Raw genomic sequence first — 21,767 nt, 5'->3', positions numbered from 1 at the left:
TAGGAAAGATCAAATTCTCGCAAAAAGCATTTTAAAAAATCTAAGCACAACTCAAAATGAAAACTGCAAGTTTTGTCCCCCTGAATTGGAATAATAATACTATTAAGAGAAAGTAGAAGCTTTTTCTATGCATATGTTACATATCACAAGATGCTATTAACTTTAGCCCATTACCCATGCTTAAGTGAGGGCTACTTCTGCTGAACTTATAGCTTATTACTTGTATTTCAAGTACTACAACAGAGAACCTTAGATCTGCCTGGAAGTGAAGGACAGGAGCAAGGCTGCCAGGGAGACAGGGCACAGCTGCCTCTACGCAGCACCGCTACCACAACAGCCCCGCACTGCAAAGCCGCGCTGCCGCAGCTTCCTCCAACACCCTGCATGAGATGCAAACGACCATTAGCTCATCCCATGGGCCGAGGGCAGCTCTTAGCTGTGTAGGCCAGAAAAGGAAGGCTTGGCTGATGGTTCAAAATGGTAAAGGCCTCCAGGAACAGCCAGTGAATGGTGACGCACCACGAGGCTGGCTGGAGGCTTGATGCCCTGCTCTGAGCCACTCCTACTGATTTCTGTAAGTTTTCAGTCAAAACTGGTTGCTCCAGTTGTTCCTTCAAAAAGAGCAAGGCAGACACTGGATTGTCAGTCCCCATGCACTATCCTGCCACTGAGAAATACACTCCAACCCCGAATCAGGCAGAAGACAAATACTTAAAGAGACTGAATTGGTTCTTGCTCTTCACTAATGAGCACTTGAAATGGGACTGAGCCCTATCAATTAATGCTTTGTGTCCTGTATCGCATGAAATGAGACTCACTGTAAAATAGAACATTTCAGTTTCCTGCTGGTTGGCTCTCCTCTTGGCGATGTTTATTTTACTCATGTAGGTCTCTGATGCAGCTGATTTGACCGACTCAGTGGAGCGACTATGCTGGAAGGCATCTGAAACATCAAAGTCTTCCACCGTCAGCATGTCCTGCAAAGTCTGCATTGTGGCATCCAGAGTTTTTCGTACCTATCAGAAACAGATGATAGCATGGTTTTGAAGCAGACTGGGAAAATGACACATCTTGGGCCAAAACAACTGGCCAAAAGGCAGTTCCTAAGTACTGGGCTTGCTCCTGCACTAGCTGTGGTCAACGGGCGCTCTCAGCACTGTTGCTGGAAGGACTCCACACCTGAGCACATCAGGAAACTCTCTGCATAACAGGCAGAAGGCTGAGCAATGCTGCCTACAAGGCCAAACACGAGACCCAGAGTGACTTCTTACCTCTTCATTCTCTATCTTGAGAGTGGCTAGTCGCGACTGCAGCTGGTGGTACCGCATCAGCAACTCGGTCTGCACAGGCTGCTGGGCACTGACCTGACACACCTGAGACAGTAGTGGTGCCAGAGGGAGACAGGAGAGCATTCAGTGGGTCGTGCATTGACCAGACATACACATTTAAACACCTAAACATTTCTCTCCAGCACCCACAAGCTCCTCACAGCCTCCAGAGAGGCTGCGTCACCCCGTTTCTAATCAGCAGTGCCCTGGACCCGAGCCAGCACAAAGAATTTTCTACTCAGCATTTGAAACCTGCACTCTGAAGTCTTCCAATTACGGCAGGTAAATCAAAGCTCCACTTTACAAATCTGTTGGGCAGTTCAGCTGAGAATCAAACCACAGGCTTCCTAATTGGGAGAGATACAGAGCAAGAGGCAGACTGAAAGGAGAAGCCCTAATGAGCCAAGTGTCTCATTAAGAAAGGAAACATGAATAGCAGCATGTGAAGACAACAGAGAGGTACAAGGAGTCAGAAATAATTTAATGGTGACAGTTAAAAAGAGGAGGAAGCTAGGCCAGGCCAGGCTGCAAGGCACCTCTGCAGCCCCTCAGGTGAGTACAGTACCTCATCCCCCATGTGAGGCTGGAACTCGAACTTCAGTGGAGGGCAGAAGACCTGGTTGCACATGTCCATGATGGTGTGCTTGTCGCTTCGTGCATCCAGGTTGTCCACGGCGTTCTCAATGATGTCCAGGCCCTCGTGGCGGGAGGTTTCCAGGTTGTACTCGGCAGAAAGGTACGTCCTGAACGTCCGAGCGAGGCTGGCGTGGAATCCCAGATCACAGCACTGAGAAACACCGGGGAAGGGTCTGGTCACACAAACACTCCCACCCTTGTTCTGGAGGGTCACATGTGTATTAAATGCCAAAAAAAGCATTGTATGTCCCAAAGAAACATCAGCCCTGCTGTAGCGGGGTATATTGAGCAGCGTACTGCAATACCACATGAAAAGACAAGAAAGAAAGAGGACTGATGGAGAAGAGGTACCAGAGAACACACAGCCAGACCCTACACTGGACCCTTGCCACGGCACCAGGGATTAATGCCCTTCATTTCACTGGGAAGGGCACAGGATCTTCTCAGACAGGACAGAGGAGAAACGTCATCCAAAAGCACGGTTCTCGCTGGCTACCTGCTCAGCTCCAGGGCCAGCATGACCACAGGGGCCCCACCGATGGCAAAACCTGTGCCCCGCGGAGGCCGCTGGGAAAGAAATGGCCAGAGGAACTATGCCACTGCTCGTCCCCAGCGAGTCCCTTCTCGCTTTGTGAACTGCCCTGCAAGCACTTTTTACACAAAGAAAACATTTCCCAAAGTTTTCAAATACAGATGGATGTTCAAGCAAGGTGGCACTGAAAAACGTGTGCTGCAGCATCACAGAATCATAGAATAGTTTGGCTTGGAAGGGACCTTTCAAGGCCATCTAATCCAACCCCACCACCACGAGCAGGGACATCTTCAACTAGGGCAGGTTGCTCAGAGCCCCATCCATCCTGGCCTTGAATGTATGTGCAAACCCTTTTATCCTCACTAGGAAGTTGCCTTCCTCAATCACGACAGAACAACGTCTCATGCATAACTGATTGTTCTCATGCTCACCTTGGGACAAATGATAAAACTTGAAGCTAATTGCCTCCAAAATACTGTACACTAGACAAAAGCTTGTTTTTAAACTCTCTTCTCAATGTCACTGAGTTTGGCATGTTAAGTATAGCAACAGCACAGGGATTTGCTGCTATGAACACTTAATCACAGGTGAGCAAAAAGCAACTCTCCTCCCAGTCCACAGCGGGAGCCCTGACACAACCCAAGCCTCCACAGGGCTCTGCTGTGAGCAGCCTGCCCTGAGTGTGGTGGCAAGGATGGGCACCAAAAAAGCATCCAAAATTTGGAGGTCAACGGTGGCTGTTCTGCAGGAAAAGGCACGACAGAGAGGATGCTGTAAACCGCAGGAGCGCAACGCATCAGCCCGAGCCACACTTGTGGGGTTGTAAGTAAAGCACAGCAAAACAGGGCTGAAGACCAAAACTGAAGCACATCTATTTCTGGGATGTAAGAGAAGGCTGGAATTCCTGATAGAGGAGATAAAGTTAGGTAGCTACAGCTTTATCCTCTCTGAGGTCTGAGGAGTTTCATAATCATCTGTCCCCAGTGCACTCACTCCTGTCTCCTGGCACAGCACGGGTACAGCCCCAGGGCACGGCACGGCACGGCGCGCCCGGTCAGCACGGGTGGTCAGTGGTGCGGCACACTCACAATCTGAACCTGTTCAGGTACCTCTGCACTGTGATCTGCAGAGATATGCCCAGGCACAGGAGGGCTGCAGATCACAGGACATCTCTGTGGGAGAAACAGAGGGGCCCCGGGAGAAAAAACTCCCATGGTACATAGTACCAAACGAACGAGCAAATTGCTCTTACCACAGTACATCAAAATTGCTACAGGACACCGTATATTACAGTTAAGACACTTTGCTGCCCACAGATTAAAGAACAGGTAGGAGGTCCCCACGGTCCAGGCTGTAACCAAAACCACCTCGGCACAGCACGGTCAGGCGTATGGTGAGCAGACTTCAGCCCCACTGCAGCCCCAATAAAACCACTGCCAGGAGCACCAGCACAGCACAAAAAGCTACAGAAAAGAGAAGAAAGATTGCTAGTGTAATCCAAATCACCCAAAATGAGACCAACTTTTCCACAGCAGCAGAACTCCCTGTTGGGAGCTGGCATTTCAGAGGCACCTTCTCCAGCTCTACAGCATCCACAGGCATTACTGAACTGATACAGAAAAGCACAAAAAGTGATTCTGCATCAGAACATCAGTATTGATAAACTCAAAGTGAAATATGAAAACTTAGCTGGTGCCACAAGCAGCTCCAACCAAAGAAGTCATCTTGTGCTTTCTGCTGATCTGAAGAGACAACCCTCATCTCAGATCAAGTCGCTCGCAGAGATGTATTTGGTTTAGTCTGTGCTAAAAGCAGCAGTAAAACCATAACGCAGATACACGAGCGCAGCCTTCATGTCCCCATCTAGTCTTTCGAAGCAGTAAAACCATACATGGAATAACGAGGGTTTTTGCAAGAACTACCTAAAGGTCATAATCCACCATTTATGCTGCTTCTATTTATCTTCTAATCTTGTTAGTTGAAAACACAGGCAGTTAAGGACTGGTATCCATGTGGGTGGAGCGGGGTTCAGGGCCAAGACCCCCATGCTGACGCCAAAGAACCTGCTCTCCCACCACGACCAGCCGACCGCAGTTCTGCGCCCTGAAAACAGGATTCCGCACGTTTCCCAGCACACCTCCCAACACCTCGCTGTTGTTCTCCCACCCCCTTGGAAATTATTCTTACTTGACTACAAAAAATAATACCAGGAGAAAGTATCTGCCCGTGTTCAAGGGTGGGAATTCCCAAAGCATACAAAACTGAGCTATTACGAAGGAAAAATCACTGAATGCCAGAATCTGAGGAGACGGGGCTCAGGGTACTGCCAGATGCTTCTGAGAAAAAATTCCATGTGAAATCTTCCCTTTCCTTTGATGCTGAACTCATGCTGAAGCCAGCAGTTATTTGCAATGCCCAGAAATTTGCTACTGAAAACCAGGGCAGGCACTTCCCTAACATGCTACAGCCCTTGAAGTCTCTGGTGGTTAGCACCGTGCGGCTGCTTCACACTCTGGTGCCCAGGGAGGAAAAGACAGAGCAAGGGCTTCCATGAAATTCCCAGAGAAACACACAAAGGGGAGGGGAAAAGGAAAAGAAAGAAAAACAAGACTTCAAACTCCTGCTCCCAGCTCCAGAACAAATGACATTTTCTCACCCCTCTCATCCCTTTGATGGAAAATAATTAGAACCACAAATAATAATCCTTTGCCCTTCTGCAGCGCCTTTCATCTGGAGAGCTCAAAGCTCTTCATATATTAATTCATTAAGCCTAGTAACACCCCTGCAAGGGGTGGAAATATTAGCGTTCGACTTGAGAAACAAACCGACACCCCAGAGCTCAAGCAAGCTGGGTTTGGCCAAAACGCCACGGAAACAGCCAAATACATGTATGTGTCTCCCACCGCCGAGCCGCACCACAGGAGGGGCCGGGGGCTGCAGAGGACCACCGCTGGCCATTAACCCCCGTGCTAGGAACCCCATTTTAGACACAGAAGTGGAACCAGAGATATTAAAAGGTTCACCCAAAGCCAGGAGGAAACCCAGCACGAACATTTCAGTGTCTTCCCTTGGGCAACTGCAGTCAGGCAGCTAAGGGAGAGCCAGCTCTCCCCCGGGGCTCGGTCACGCTGCCATGCTGAGGCTGATCTCTTGTGAAAATCGGGCCTGGGATGGTCTAACGGAACGGGGCGGTAACCAAGTTGTGCCACCGATCACAACCGAGGCACCCCGCTGCACCAGCACAGGAAACCAAGCAACGTTTTAAGAACAAGGCAATGTCCAGCGGGTGGGAAATACGGGAGGCCAAACCACTCTGCGCTCCAGCAGTGACCTGCAGTCATGCCTCGGCGGCGGGCAGAGAGCTGCCCCGTCCCTGCAGGACGGGCAGACGTCCCTACAGGACAGGCAGACGTCCCAGCCCAGCGCTGCTGCTCTATTCGCCCTCCGCGCGTATTCAGGCAGGTTGACAGTGGTTCCGCCCGTTGCACCAGGCCAACTGCTCCAAGCCCCGTGAGTTAAGACGCCGTCTTCATAAGAGGCGACGGCAGCGAGGACGGCGACTGGGGGGTCCGGAGGAACGTGATGGGGTGTAACACAAATGAGAAGCTCTGCAGAAACACTGAGGGTTTTTATGTAGCCGAGGATGGAAGAGTACTGGGCTCCAGCGAGAATGAAACGCTTTCCAAACTACTGCTGCATCTGCCTCATTGCCTCACTGGTTAAACAGTTAAACGATATTTGATGTGTCTGTCACAAAAGATGAAGTAATGTTTTACTGCGATAAAGTTTGCGCTTGGCCATGACAATGCTGGGTACTATGTGAGAGCATAACTCATACCTGAACGTATCTTCAGATCTTAGGAGGAATGTTCAAAGAGAAGATGAACTGCTCATTTGTTTTTATGGAGAACATTTATTTGCAAAGTATTAAATACACAGAAAACAAACAGTCACACCTCTGCAGCCTGCAGTCACTGCACTTCCCTCAAAGCAAAACAGCGCTGAAACAAACCCTGTTGCAAAAGGGATTCCAGCCAAGCGATGATAAATGCTTGTGAAGAAGTAACACTCCACCACAACAAACAGGCTCCGCACGCTGTACGATGGATCCAGGCAGCAACGGAAATTAACCCACACCAGCAGAAGGCAGAAAGGGCTGAGACGCATCAGCAGCCACAAATAATTGCTCAGAAAAGATGGGAAGAGGCAAATAAACACGAGGGCTGTCCCCCTTTGATGAATATTACCCCTAATACTCCCCAGTAAGTTTGGCACCGGGCGGGAGCGGCTATCGGGGATGCTGAGGTGCGCAGCGGTGCTCGGCCGGGGGTTCAAGGGTCGCTGAACTTTCCAGCATCAGAAAGCTTGTGCAGCCCTAGAAAGTGCACTATTTTAAATATAAAGGCAACATCCCCCAAACTGACCCCATCTTTTAAGCTTTAGCAATTCGAGGCCTATCCAAACCTAACGAGCAGCTCCTCCGCCAAACGAAGAGGGTGCTGAGGGATCCCAAAGCCAACCAGAATGCAGGTCCCCTCGCCGCACGGAGGCGTGCTGCAGCCCAGCACCACCCGGCAAAACCCCTCCTCTGCCCACAAAACGCCAGCGCTGGCATCAGCCCCGGGGACGTCCGCCACGCCGAGGGGGGCTCGGCTGCAGCTCACACTCCGGACGTCGGCGCTGCGAGGGAACGGCCGCACGGGGCGAGGCTGCGACCCGCACGTCTGGCGGCGCGGGACCAAACCAGCCCGGGTTCCGTCCGGGCGCTCCCGTTACAGCGTACGCAAGCCGCCACCACACGCTAAGCAGGGGACTGTCGGGCTTTTGTGGTCCGAGGCCAGGGATCGGGAAGCCCATGCCCCAACGCCAGGTGGGCGCGACGTGCGCTGCCAGCCTGGCTTGCTCCTACGCCCGTTGCCAAGCACGTGTTTTTAAAGTGCTTCCTGAAGTGTGGGAAGGGTCCCCCGTGCACGCCACGGCCTGGCTTGCAGTGCTCGACGTTACCATAAGTCTCTGCCAAAGGAACAGTCTTGGTCCGTCAAGTTCAGTATTTGCCTGAGGCAGCAACCAAGACATAAAAACATTTTTAGCCAAACAGGGAACGATGTGTGGATACGGCAGGGGAAGGACAGGATCCTCCCCGGCCCTTCCAGTAATCGACTCACGCCCTGAAGCGTGAAATGGGATTATTTCTAATCAAAGGTTCTTTGACTATAAGTATTACAGAGCCAAATATTACGTAGCCCTTTTCAAATTTAGCTATAGTTAATTAACTCTGTGGTCCCCGGAGCAGGTTTCTTTCTGGAGGATTTTTAACCTACATTTTATTTTGCTCCTTCATCTCTCTATAGCAACTCCCTCTCCCGTGTGTATTTTCTTAGGGCTTTTTAAAGGGTTTTCTGCTTGTTTGGTGGTTGGTTGGGGGCTGGTGTTTTGGTTTTAAGATGAATCCATTGGTAAATTAATCTTTTAAAGGACATTAAGACCTTCAGGCTATTCTTCCAAGCTACTGGGAAAAGCAGCCCAAAGTGTCAAGAAGAAATTCTTTTCTCTAAAGGAAAGTACTGTTGCTTTTTTGTACCAAGCTAACAAAGTCTGTCAGACAAAGACTGATCATAGTCTTCAGGCAGTAAAATTTACAGACCACATGACACTTCTAAATCATAAAACAATCACCACATGTACTTACTTAATTTAGCAAGCCAATTCCAATGCCTGTGGTATCCACGTGAGGAATAAATTGTTTACTATGTGCAAACTTTGAAAAAAAATGTTGTTTTGCCATATTATTAAAGCCATGACTAGCAAAATTTAATATATGTGTTTTGGTTGGATTCTTTCAGTTTAATATAGTACTCTAAGAACAGCTTAGTTATTAGAGTATGATGATTTATGGTTTCTGCTTACAAACAGGTAGCTATTATTAATAACCTGCATATGGAAGAGTAATATAAGATTACTAAACCAGGGTCCTGGTATTTGAGAAAATGATGTCAAACTTCTGAAACGAAATCGAGCATATGTACCTCTTTCCCCTCCTCTCTTCATCCACAGCTGCTCTCTGTTGAAAAAGATCATACAAATCTAATCCTTTTTCTTCCACTTACTCTCTTAAAACGCACGAAGCTTTTAATGGCACATGGGTATTTCTGGTTTTATCACCCATTTCCACTGATAACCTCTGCCATGCCCGGGCAATTCACACGCCAGGACTGCTGCTCAGGACCGTTTTGTTGCACCCACCATTAAAGCTCAAGGGTTAACTCTGCAACCACAGCAGCTGTGGATTTGTTCTTCACCGACTCAGGGCACCGCAGCGAGCCCTGCCTCCCCTGCGCGTGCGGGCGGGTGCCAGCGTGTGGCGTGGACGGTCACCAGCATCCCCTGCGCCTCCCGCCGCAAAGCACTCGCGCTCAGGTGGCTGTGTGGCTCCTTTAGTTCCTCATCTCACAGCTCTCTGCAAAGTTAGTGACAGCACCTCCTAAAAACATGTATTTTCTGTTTCCCAGAGCTCCCTCCCCAGTGGCAGGGAGAGCTGACAGGCTTGGGTGCTCCGGGCTGCCGGTGGCATTCCCAAACTGCTGCCTCTGCGGGAAACCGGGTAACAGGGACACAGCGGGCATGCAGTAAAGAGCGCTGAGCCTCTTGAGACAGCCTAATTCCCCCTGATGGAAGCTGTTTATTCTTTTTATTGCTGCACTGTTGACTTTATTTGAAATACCCTGAAGCCAGATCTCCTAGCTGCAGACGCACAGCATGGTAAGCCGCCATACAGGCACTCCTCCCTGGGAGAGCGCGAGTTTTGAGTTACAGATGCTGCTCCGCCTGACGGTGCGGCGACAGCGATGCTTTGCATGGCATTTCCATGATAAAACGTACCTAGACCTTAGGGCTGGCAGGAGCCTGGTACCTGGCAGAAAGCCTGCTCAAAGGATGGCGTGGGGGGAACCTCTGTGCCTTTGTGGAACTGAAAGGCTCTTTATGCTGCAAAAATTGCTTCAAACAACAAAGCAAACCCCCAAAAGAAACGCTCTGTTTGTATAAATCAGTATCTCTTTGTTAAAGGCAGTGGCATCAGGCAGAGCTACCCAGGCCAGGGGAACGTCCCCGTGCAATCACACAGGGAAAGTGCCGCACGAGGCAAAGCTGCTGCCGGTGCCGGCTCTGCAGGCACAGACGAGCCCATGCAATTAGCCACTGATGGAAATAACGATGACATGAGCTGCAGGAGATGCCTAAAGATAGATCCTAATAAAGTGGTCTGTGGCTTCAGCACCTCTGAGTCTTCCTCTTATTCGGGAGGCTGAAGCCCGCACACAAAATACGGCCATGGTGCCCGACAGCCCAGCTCAGCCAGCCCCACGGCTGAGGCTGTCGGCACGGCACAGGACCACATGCTTCACCGGAGCAAGTGGCAAGTCCCGCAGGAAAACCTGAGCATCGATCACTTTACTTACCAGGTAACAGCAGCCTAACTCCTAGTCCTCCACAGTACCTGGCACTAGGTAGAACAAACAGTTCTCCCTATTTCTTCTGCTCTGTTTCCTTTTTAACTCAGTTATTCTTTACTCTTCCTTTAAAGCTACATTATCCATGTGTACGTATATTGTATTTTCTGGCCTCTACTCTCTTGATGTTGCTGTAAATCCGAGAGCTTTGCTGCAAGGGAAGTAAAGCCAACTGAAGATTTTTGGCATAACAATTTCGACTGCTGTTTCTGTTTCCTAACTTGACTTAAGCATCACTCAACCATGTGAAAAATGACAATGCCATCAGCTAAGTTTTCTAGGGACCAGACAAGTTGTCAGTAACGTGTAATATTAAATTCCTCAGAATTCCCCTCCTTTACTTGCTTGTTTGTCTCAGATACAGCAAACACACTAATCCAGAGAAGCAAGCTGCTGTTTCAAAAGGATTTACAGGAGGCGGAACAAGTTTTGGTGGATCAGTACATATTGACACCAACTGTTACATTTTACTCTGCTAAATCTAGCGATATCTTTCATGTGACCACTTCAAAATATTTTGCAGCCATTTCACACAGAACTCCAGAGGGATGGATAAGCAGCTTTATCTGCACTTCACATACGTGGCCAAAGAGATTAACTCGGTCACATAGTTAATGACAGAAATGAGAGACGAACCCAGGCATTTTAATATAAACACATGCTTCTTTTGAGGAAGAGGCACAATGGTACTTCAAGTCCAAGTCTAATTTGATCTGTCTCTATATTCTTCTCTTCCTTTCTAAAGGACAAAACAAAAAGGCCACTGGAGACAGAGGAAGGTATAGACGTGCTCTGTGCCACTTCACGGCTCCTCTGATCGAGTTTTACATTTCTCATTAAAACTCCAGCCCTGGGAGGACTCTCCGCCCTCTCCCAGAGCAGCTGGGACCTTCTTTCTCGCCAGAGCAGGAGATTAGCAGAACAGCTTTGTTATAAAAGTCACTACTCTGTGGTGACGCTGAGGGCACAAGAAATGTCAAGGCTGCGCCTAATGGATGAGACTGAGCCATCTGGGATTTGGGGGAAAAGCTGCTAAATTAGCTGCTCCAGTGTCCTGACGGTTCACATTTGTGTACAATTTGTGCTTGACATGAAGGGTGTGCGAGAGCCCCCCATCAACCCTCCTATGCCCCGGAAAGACAGCCCGGAGCATCGTTCATCAATCCCCGCCGGTGATGCAGGGTGGAGGAGCGGGGAGAATTTGCGTACTGCAATACAAGGACACTGCTGGGGTCCTATTAAGCATGGCCAGCCAGGTTTTGAGCTAAACCAAAACTCCGTTCTTTCCATGAAGCCCCTCCGCACTCACTCTCTCCCTGCAGACCTGCTCCTCCCGGCGCACACAGCTCCCCCGCAGCGCCGCCCAGGGCCCTGCATCGCCCCGCTCTGCTCACGCTGCCGCAGCCAAGGGCTCTGCTGGCTCTCCACCAAAGGCAAGATCCTCCTTCTCCGCTCAGAGCCCCTCTGCTGTGTCCCATGAAACGGCAGGGCTGCCCAGGGGGCAGAGGACCCACGTCCTGCGTGCCGCCATGGTACGGACCTGGTGTTTGCAAACAGCAGGGTCGTTCCTGAGAGTGAAAGGCACTGTCTTCCCATCGCTGTTAAACGTACTAAGGTTAAAACACAAACTTTAAAACTACATCTAAAAACATCTGTTTTCTTAATTTTCTTTTATGTGGATCACACACCTACAGCATGCGCAACACTGTTGGATCCGATGGCTGTCCTTTCTTTCAACCACTTTCAGTACTAGTGGGACACAGTTAATGGGATCCCCTTCTTCTGGAGCGTGCTGAAACCTTTTCTTGCCATGCTCTTGCAAAATATATTGAATTTGTACAGAAGTCTGTTCAAATAAACTGCTCTTTCTTTGGGGATTTAAAATTAGGACACCCGTGTGCAGCTCACACATCCGATATTTTGTTTTCTTTGCTGAATAGAATACATAATTAGGGGAATTTAGCTGCACAGAGTTGAAGATGCTTTAGTTAAAAGTCCCCTGAAGGAATTCCTGGAGTGCAGAAGAAAAGCCATCTGCTGACTCCAGTGGAAGTGTCAGCAAGGAAATAAAGTTGGGAGGCATAATATAAATAGCCAGAACTAAAATGGAACTCAGCAACTCTCCAGGAAATCAAAGTCCCCAAAACTCCATGAAAACAAGTCATTCTTGCTTTAAAAAAAACCCCTAAATGAGAAAGAGAGAGAGAATATACACAACAAAAAGCAGAAACCCCACAGATAAATCAAGGTGTTATTGTACCTTGCTGCTCAAATGTGTCCATGATCAAGTTGTTAGTTTTTTATATGACTACATACATCTTAAATAATAGAGAGAACAAAAAGGACATACTGAGAATATTTTATCATATCTCAAAATCTTGATGCCATCAGGGGTTTTGCATCAGACTTACTTTAATTAATGCTAAGAAGAATAAATATATGTCAGTGGGTTAGTAAAGGAGATAAACACTCCGGCACATTTTTAAATTATACATTTAGGTAAAGATGAAGCCAGCAGACTAACTCGGTACTTATAGATCAGTTATTTACGTGCTCGTTGAAGGAACTCTAGCAGGAAGAAACTGCATAGCGCAATCTATACCACTGTGAAGATGCCCATTAAAAGGAAGAAATGGAAATCCCTTCTCTTGAATCATTTAAAAGCAGTTCATAGGAGTCGCTGATACACACGCGAGTTCCAATTCCTACCATCACTATGAAACCTGCTTCCTGCAGTTCCTACCCTGAGGCTATTTCGTGCAATGAGCACTTTGGATACAGCTCAGAAAGTGCTTTCCCTGGTGAGGAAAGCACTTCCACATGTGCTTAACTGCCACCAAAGTTAGGGAGAGCTAAGTGCCTGCTCATACTGATAGAAACTACAGATGTGTGCATTAGAAAAAAAAATCTTATGTTTCAACAACAAAAACAAGGATGTATCTGATCTTCCTAAGAGTTTATCTCTTTCAAATGCAGACTAATTGATGGGCCAGGAGGAAACCTCAGGCACACCTGGCTTGCCCCAAGGCAAATTCTCCTCCAAAAGCTCTGGACTTTGAGAAGCTCCAGCTGAAGGACATCCTGCTGTGTGGGAGCCACAGCAGATGAAGCCGTTGCTGTAACATGAAGGAAGCGCCACGCCTGCGCGGTTCTGAAGGCAGAGCCAACATGCACCAACAACCAGACCTTAGCACACCCGTGATACAGCGTGAAAGGTGTTGAAAACATTCAAGCAATTTCTAGTTTGTAACTGTGTATTAGACATGCCTGAACCACTCAGTTCAATCTGGACTCCCCTGATTATGCGTTCAGGAAAGTGTTTGGTTCAGGCTGGTTCATACCCTGCAGTTATAATGAAAAACTCCACCTTTTTTTCCCCAGACACTGATGAAAGTTTATATGTAGCATAAATGTGAATCAATTACTTTGTTGTGTGATCATGTGGCCACCATATGGCTCAGAGGAGGCTGACTCTGGGTTTTGCCCAGAGAAGATGTGCATGCCCCATCACTGGAAGTGTCCAAGGTCAGGTCAGATGAGGCTTTGAGCAACCCGATGATCTTTAACGGTCCAAACTATCCTATGGTTCTGTGACTCCCATGTAACGGCAGGTCTAGCTCTGCTCATATATGCCTGCATCAACTGGGAGGGAAGTCAAATGCGTGTGCGCAGCTGGGAGGGAAAAAAACACCACGGAGAGAGGGAGAAATAAAATCCAATTTCCAGCACATTTTCAGGCCCTAGTTAAGCATGTTTTAAAGCCTCCACAAATACCTCTTGACTACCACCACATGGGAGCACATTTAAGGACCAAACCATGCCTAAGAGTTACCTGTGCACTTAGCGGTAGAAAAGGGGCAAGATGCATGCAGGGGGAGGGAACACTTACATCAATGAGGTCAGAGACGTCGTGGATGTAGTATTTACTGACAGCTGCGTTGGTGGCTGCCAGGTTCAGCAGGTAGTCATTCCTCGCTTTAGTACACTTCAGCTTGTTTTCAGAATATTTGGCTTGTCTCTGAAAAAGCGAAATGGAGCATCAGAGCACAAATAGGATGCTACTTTCACAGCTTCTCTTGCTGCAGGGCCCTGTAGCACCCTGCAGCCTGGGTGTGACGCATTAATTAATAAAATTTGGTATCGGGTATGAGAACAGGCACCCTTGCCAGGATGGAGGAGATCACATCTGAGCATCCCTGGTACTGTCAGCCAACGCACGACGAGTGCATTCTGCGCAGATGTACCCACTGCATCCCAAGCACAGCTGCTCCTCCTTTATCTGTGCATTCATGGAGGTTTTGGCATCAATCAAAATTAGAGGGCCAAATTTTCCTCCCAGATACACTGACATACATTTGGCCTTGCTCCAGGTTTATGCAGCTGTATCAAAGAGGAATCTGGCCCAGAGGCCCAAGCTACAAAATTTAGAACAGGACCCAGAATTCAAAACTCTGTAGAAAAGCAGATGTGCTCAGATGTGGGGCATTTTCTCAGACAGATCAGTGGTCTAAAGATTTAGCACAAAAGATTAACCCTTCAAAGAGGCTTGCCACTAGATGATGTCCTGGTGCTGGGTCAACATGCATGCAAAAGCTTCCTGCCTGGGGAAGCTATCGCCTATTCTCAGAAATTAACAGAAAAATTAAACCGTTTTGGAGATCCTGACATCTGGGGGAATTTGCTGAAGCCAGAGTTAAGTGTTTTGACTAGCAGAGCCAACTAAATGCTGCACTTTAACTCCCCAACAGCCTGTGGAGGAAGAAACACTGTTATTTTAGATATCCAAGCCTTTTTTTGCCTGCCACGAATCTCTGACTGAAGGAACCCTGGGACAGCTATTTGTTGTTAAAAGCGCTGTTTTTAAAAACAAGACATGAACAAACCACCGTCCCCTGTAGCAGCGTCCTGTGTCTGGATCAGAAAGCATCACTGTGCCAGCGCGCTGCCCTCCTCGGCATCAGCACGGCTTCTCGGGTGCCAGCCGGGGCACGGTCAAGCTGCCAGCGAGAGCGAAGGGCTGCAGCCCGAGCAGCTGGTGTACGAACACCTCCCACCACCCGTCTCTGCCACGTGCTCTTGGAGCCGTCAGCCTCTGAGGCCCCTCGAGCCAGCCTGGAACACGTCATGGGTGGCCATGTGGCTCCCACACAGGTCCACCACCCCCTCCAAGGCCGCACTGCCCGATGTCCCCCGTCCCCATTTCTCGCTGAGCAGTGCCAGCCCAACTTTGGGTCAAAGACTTGCTACCAGCTGGTTTTGGCACTTCGCCACAGCCAGGAAGCAGTACAGAGACTCACTATGGCCTCCTCAGCAAAGCACACCCACCAGTCGAGTTAGCGGGAGACATCCTCCCCAACCCCTTCCCAGGGCTACAGCAACAGAAACAGAACGGGCCGGAGCCAAGCGCTCCCACCCACAGGGAGCCCTGACCCCAGCCTGGCTCCCCTGCCCTTCCTTCTCACCCACCTTCTCCTTCATCTTCTCAATCTTCTTGACGGAGCTCCGCCGCTGCGGCCTGTCCTCGTGCCGCAGCAGGTTCACGCTGATGTCCCCCGACTTGTTGAACTGCTTTTCCTCCTGCTTCTCCGCCTCCTTCAGCTTGCTCTCGGCGCTGATGCTTTCTGCATGATACATGTGGTAGGTCTTCATCACCTGAGGAAACGCAAGTTTGTGAGTCGCGTGCCCCACGGCCACGCGAAGCATCAGTGCACAAGATGACAGCCGTGGGCAGTGTGGAGCAGTCTCAGCTGTGCCAGGGCTGTCTGAGCCCACTATGGCATTAAGAAACAACAAGGTGGGAAGGAAAAGGCCGTAAAATTAACCCCATCACTAGCCCTATTTCAAAACGGCCCAGCGCTGAGGTAAGAACTGTTATCCCCGCTTGGTCCCCGCGGCAGGGACAGGCTGAGATGTGCCTGCAGCGCACACCTGCGCTCAAAGAGCACTGTGTGTCTTCCTACAGGGAAACGAGAAATAACTTCCACTGCACGGCAGCTGGGGTAAGGGTCTCCATGACAAGAGACTATGAGGAGGCCAAAATCAACTTGAAGTCACTTTTCACGCAAGCTCTCTATTCCTACACTTGAACTTGCCAAGCTAACCCATCAGCATAACCCCTGTTCTACCATCCTGACAGTAGATCCCATCTTGAAGGTGGAGGAGCTGCAATTTCCAAGCAGAAACAGGGTTTGTCTCATGTCACCGCTTACTTGTCCTCTTGCTGCCACCGGTAAGCACAGTCAGTGCCAGGGTGGCTGCAGCAACACGTAGTCCTTTAAATTCAAGATCGCCATCAGTGACCCCGGATAGACAACGCTGATCTACTGCCAGGAAAACTCCTGCAGGCAAAACTATTGCAGCCTTTCCTTTCAGATACAGACGCCCAAAGGGCACACTGTGATCATTTTAATGGAGCTGGCAAGACGAACACATCCGCTCTTCTCTCTTTACGCCTTTAGTCACGTTGTCCCCCTTTATCATCTCTCTTCAGGATCTGGATGTTTGGTTTCACATTGCCTTGACAAGGCTCGGGACGCCCGGCTGCTCGCTGAAGATCAGTCTCACACGAAGGGCCTGGGCCCCGCTGGCAATGGCACTGGGCCTCGAGGCCCGCAAGTTCAAAAGGAGCAGGAGCCCACAAAAGCAGAGTAACTTTGCACAAGCCTTAATGAAGAAAATACAGAGCTTTCCTCAGCTGTGGCTGTCAGCAGGAACCAGGAGTGTTTAACTTGGACGAGGTTAGGCTGAAACATATGATCTCTCCTCTTGCCAAGCACAAACGTCAGCTCCAAACGCCGGATCGAAGCCTGCATAAATGTGCCGTCGCTGGGAGTTAGAATTTTAGGCCGCTACAAGGAATAGTAACCAAAGGTTTGTGCTTTGTTTCTGAGCTGCTTTATTTCAAAATCCTGCAAATTCTAACACAGATTTAAGCCACATATTTCAAACTGCAGTTTCTGCAGTGAATGTCACAGGACACACACAAAACAGACAACTTCTAGGTTTTTCCTAAGGAGAAAGACTAAAGGGCTTTGCTGAGTCCTCCTCATATTCCCTGTCTCCATCTTTTTGTGAGAATCTCAGAGGAAAGTGAAAAAGAAAAGCCCTGCACTTCAGTGTAGTTGGGTAGTAATGAGAGGTTTCCCCAGCACCCAGAGAGGCCCTAACACAATGCAACAGAAAGTCCAATTTGCATGACTTTAGTGAAATCTAAAGGTTACGAGGGGGTACCTAACCAGAAAAACTTCAGCACAATTCATCGCTTGTCTCCATTCACCCAAGGCTACGCTGCTTTGCCGCAGGCCTGAGGACACGCTGCTGTAACCTCTTTTCCCGTTGACTCCAACGGCTCCCGCAGCCGCAGGGGAACGTTGGCGGCCGGAGTGCAAGGCTGCACCGCGCAGAGCACCACGAGGCAGATCGCAGCTCCACTGGGGTCCGGTACCTTTGCACAGGCTCTTGCTCCCTTATTTGCTAATGACCAGAGAAACTTTCTGTAACGAAGGCCTTTTTCCTCCTCCGTATTTTCTCCCTGCTTGAAGCTGAAAAGGTGACACAGGAACCAGGTTTACAACTCTGAAAGTCTCTTTAACAAAGCGCAAAGGACCTACTATCCGTTAAAATATTTTCCCCAGACTTCAGCATCCATGTTGCTGAAACAGACGCATTAAATAGCTCACTGTGCCAACCATGTTCCTCATCAGCTGCCATGCCGCACAGCTCGTGCTTGAAAATTTCAGGGATATTTCTGTTTGTTTTAATATCTGCCTTAATTTTGCATGGGGACTACCTGCACTGCAGCAATCAGCCCTTTGATCTGCAATTCCCTTGTGCCTTCTAGGCGCTCGCAGTTGAGTCACGCTGTCCCTGTCTTGCGCTATTGTGTCATAAAGAAAAACTGCCACAGCTGCGTCCCTGGGATCTTTTCTGCAAGTAAGTTAATTAGCTGCAGTGGAGGGAGAAAAATATCTTCCAATGTTCATTAGTTATTTAACAACACAAGTTGTGTTTTCCAATATTAATAACACGTCCTGGATAAAGGCCATCGCCAAAATACTGGCCATAAATAGCCATGCTTGCTGTCTTCAGCTAGAAGCACTTTATATTTCTAAACAGCTCATCATTAAGGTTCTGACCCAGCAGAGGAGTCAGGTCAGAAACTGGGTGACCCGTGTTAAGCAGAGGCTTAGGCCCTCCTGGACCGAGGGGACCCGAACGGCAGCTCAGCGCAGAGGGCGAAGCAGAGCTGCGCGTGGCCGTAGGTGAAAGCCTGCCATACACACCAGCCCCCTCCTCTTGGGATGGAGCCTGTGGCACAACCAACAGCCGTGGTGTAAGGTCTGAGAAAGGCACGAACCCATCAGGCCGACGGATGCTGACCTCCACCTCCCTGCTCTTTTAAGGGAGCATGAAAGCAAACGCGTCCTTTTCAGAGGATTTCTACGGCGCGTTGCAGAGCAACGTATCAACGCGTTTCCACCGTGTGGTGCAGTCAACGATTTCTACAGCATGATACTCGCAGAAAACACCTGCTAAGCACGGAGGTATGGCCTCCCCCATCGCAGCGCTCCTGAGGGAAAGGGAAAACTTCCTCCAGCCCGTTCATGTGCTGCCACACAGGGAATGATGACTATTATTATTTTTGACCCAGGTAATGCATCTGTAGATGTTATTTTAATTAATACAATTCATTTCACACTTATTAATCCTCTTCCATAATACCTTGTAACAAAGAATCGCACCAGCCCACGCCACAGTTCTTCTGTGGACTTCGGTGCCACTGCTTTCAGCTATAGCCATGTCCCTGCATCCTGGCGAATGAAGCCCATACATCAAATAGCATCGTCGTCAGTGCTGCACCCCGAATAACACATCACTGACGGAGCTTACAGAAAACACTACCAGAACAGTGCCCTGGGGTTACTGATTTTCTTACCCTAATTTTGGCCTGACTTCTTCAGATAGGAATGCATACAATACAGAGAGGGACCCATGAGCAGAGGAACAAAGAACCTACAACCTTTATGGACTCCAGCCTGTTGTCTGTCTGCTGGAATACATAAGCAGGAATCAAAAGAATGAAGCTGGCTTTAATTCACAGCTAAATTATTTCTGTGCAAAACTGTTCACAAGCAACTCCTACTTCAGAACGAAAGTCATCTACTTCCTTTTTAATTAAAATCAGTGTGGGTTTTAGGTTTAGTTCTTTCCACATAGAGTCCACAGGGTGACTTGCATCAGAACAGCAACAAGGCTGAATTAAAATCAGTTTAGTTATTCTGGCTTAAGTTTGAGACAGTGAATGCCTGAGAAGCCTGTAAAAAATTATATAGTTTCCACACAGTGCAGAGAATTCTCCTCAGAAAGGCTTAAAAAGCAGCCTAGCCAGGGCACAGATGTACTTATGGATACAAGACTTGGCCATCGGCAAGATAAACGACTTCCTTGTGGTGATGGCAGACAAATGACATTTTACAAGAAGCAGCTTGATGTCCTTTGAGCCAGGGCTCCTTATTCTGTACCTGATTCTGTCAGCAGCCACGGTTATTGAATGTGTACCCAACATGTTGCAATGAACAACTCCAGGTTAGTCCTGAAAACGTCCCAAAACAACATCGGCATACTGTATCAACCTGCAAGCCAAGTATGCAATTAAGCTTGTTTTACCTGATGTCTCAAGGACAGAAAAGTACTGACTGGAGGGGAGCTGGTTTGCACTGAACAGATTTAAGATGATCTTGCTTGCCCGACCGGTCCTGCTTTTTCTTCACATTTCATCATCGTTTCTGAAATAAGCATGTCTCTTCCCTGCTCTTTCTCAGCCGGATGACACAATCGGTTTGTTATCTTCGCAGCAAGGTCAGTTCAAAGAAAACACAAAGCTCTTCCAGCCGTTCCAGTCTGTTTCACCATTCAAACACATTCCACTCAGCATGTGGGAGCAAAGCACTGAATGGGGGAAAATCTCAGCTGCAGTGAAGACGAGTTTTGCCACAGACTCAAGGGGAGCAAAATTAACTCTCTGTGCTCTTCCTTGGCCGCCTGCATGCACTTTGGACCTCAGTCCACTTCTGATCCTCAAGCTCACCCAACCATGTCCCTCAGGTGATGCTCCTGTCCCGTGTTTGGGTTCTGAGTACACTAGTCCACAGGTATTAAGGTCGGTCCAGCCCTTGTTAGTCTTTCCTTATTTTGCATCTGTCATGCCACTGTTGTAATTAATCTTAATTAATCACCACCACTAACAGAGCTTGTGACATTCAACCATCAAGAATGCATTCGCAAATCTCACGTAAGCTTTTTAATCCAACCTGGCTGTCCACCCACACTGCAGGTCTCTCAAAAACTGAATCCTTCAACAACAAATGCAGAAACAAACCTGTTAAGACAAGATTTGTGGCAAAAATTTCAAATAATATCAGTCATGCTCTGTTGTTTAGGCCTATTTTTCAAAAAGACAGAATAAAATGATTGCTTAGGAATAAACCTACTGCAGTGTTATTTATGTACCAGTAACATACAACCAAAGAAAGCAAATACATCGTTTCAATTTTCCAACACTAGACAGACTTTATATTGCTTTGTTGATCCTAAACCACAAAGAAAATAAAAAAGCCCAATTGCTACAGGGCAAGAGACAGAAGCAACACAAAGACTCTTACTGTCCTACTATGAAAACCTGCTTGAAGAGCGATGTCCTGAATAACGGCCTATGATTTCACCTGGAGGCACAGACACAGCTCCGCAATCGAAGTGCTCCTTGCAGCAGGGAGATGAAACTGAGCACACACAAGCTAAAAGTTTTATGCATTCCTCAGCAGAAGGTCATGTTCAGCCATCATCCACAGGTCACCAGACTCACATGAGCAGGTCAGGTTTCAGCCACAAATTAGCACAGCCAACTCAGAGGACAACTGCTGAGCCATTAGCACCTGGCAGAAATCAGCAACCGAGTGAAAATTGAAAGGGGCCTAAAGGCAACCTGGCAGGTGAGAGCATTACAGATACCAGGGATCGCACTGGATCATGCCCAAAACATCTCCCTTTATGCTTAAATGAAACAGTTAGACGGCATGATGTGGCTGCAGGAGCCCTTCACAGTAGGACTGCTGGGAAATCCTCCTCTGCTGCCGTCAAAACCAGTGAAGACTGAAACGTTTCTAACAAATGCAAGAGGAACAAACAGGCTGTACTGCAGGATGGCAGGAGGAAGTCTCCTCAAGTCACTGAAATGTTGAACAGACATTTTGTTCTAACAAATGAGATTGCCTACATTCCCCCTGCTGCACAGGCTAGGCAGGGGTAGGATCAGCTCATTACTCACCGTGTAAAGCTCATTGGTGACTTTCAGGAGTTCTTCATGCATCTGTAAGCCAATCTCCTTACTCTGGAAGACAAAAGGAAGAGTTGAGACTCACAACATGCAGTTCTGAAAGGAAAATGCATTTTGGAGGGAAGAGTAAAACTATGACTTCCAAAGACTCCACGCATATACATCTTAACCCTTTTCTCCAAGCCGTGTTCACAAGAGCTGTCTGCACGCGCTGGGGACAGCACTGTGATAGCACTACCCTACAAGAAGCATGTCCTCAGCCGTGGTCAGCAGCAGAAGCGCGTTGCCCTCAAAGCCTTGTGCAGGTCGAGCACCAGCAGCACTGGCGGCAGCACACAGACGCTCAGCCCTCGCTCCGAACACTCCCAGCACGCCATGGCTCTTCAGGACTTCACACCACTTGAAGGGCATCAAACTCCAGAGACAGACAG

The 21,767-nt window shown here is 48.6% G+C and overlaps 1 protein-coding gene across 2 annotated transcripts in view; it reads right to left on the bottom strand.

Moving 5' to 3' along the window:
* SRGAP3 (SLIT-ROBO Rho GTPase activating protein 3) overlaps nucleotides 1-21,767 on the bottom strand; it is a gene marked incomplete at its 5' end in the record, with an annotated part of 125,960 nt that overhangs the window by 23,932 nt on the left and 80,261 nt on the right. For both annotated transcript variants that reach the window (XM_082004421.1, XM_082004422.1), the window contains 6 exons: nucleotides 819-1,016; nucleotides 1,272-1,373; nucleotides 1,894-2,115; nucleotides 13,894-14,022; nucleotides 15,471-15,656; nucleotides 21,328-21,390. In XM_082004421.1, the coding sequence (XP_081860547.1) occupies nucleotides 819-1,016; nucleotides 1,272-1,373; nucleotides 1,894-2,115; nucleotides 13,894-14,022; nucleotides 15,471-15,656; nucleotides 21,328-21,390 (900 nt within the window). The remainder of the gene's footprint in view (nucleotides 1-818; nucleotides 1,017-1,271; nucleotides 1,374-1,893; nucleotides 2,116-13,893; nucleotides 14,023-15,470; nucleotides 15,657-21,327; nucleotides 21,391-21,767) is intronic.

Source organism: Phaethon aethereus (assembly GCF_964289735.1).
Source record: "Phaethon aethereus genome assembly, chromosome: 11".
In the NCBI taxonomy this organism is placed as follows: domain Eukaryota; kingdom Metazoa; phylum Chordata; class Aves; order Phaethontiformes; family Phaethontidae; genus Phaethon; species Phaethon aethereus.
The sequence above is the reverse complement of the archived record's forward strand: the minus strand, read 5'-3'. Positions and strand labels throughout refer to the sequence as shown.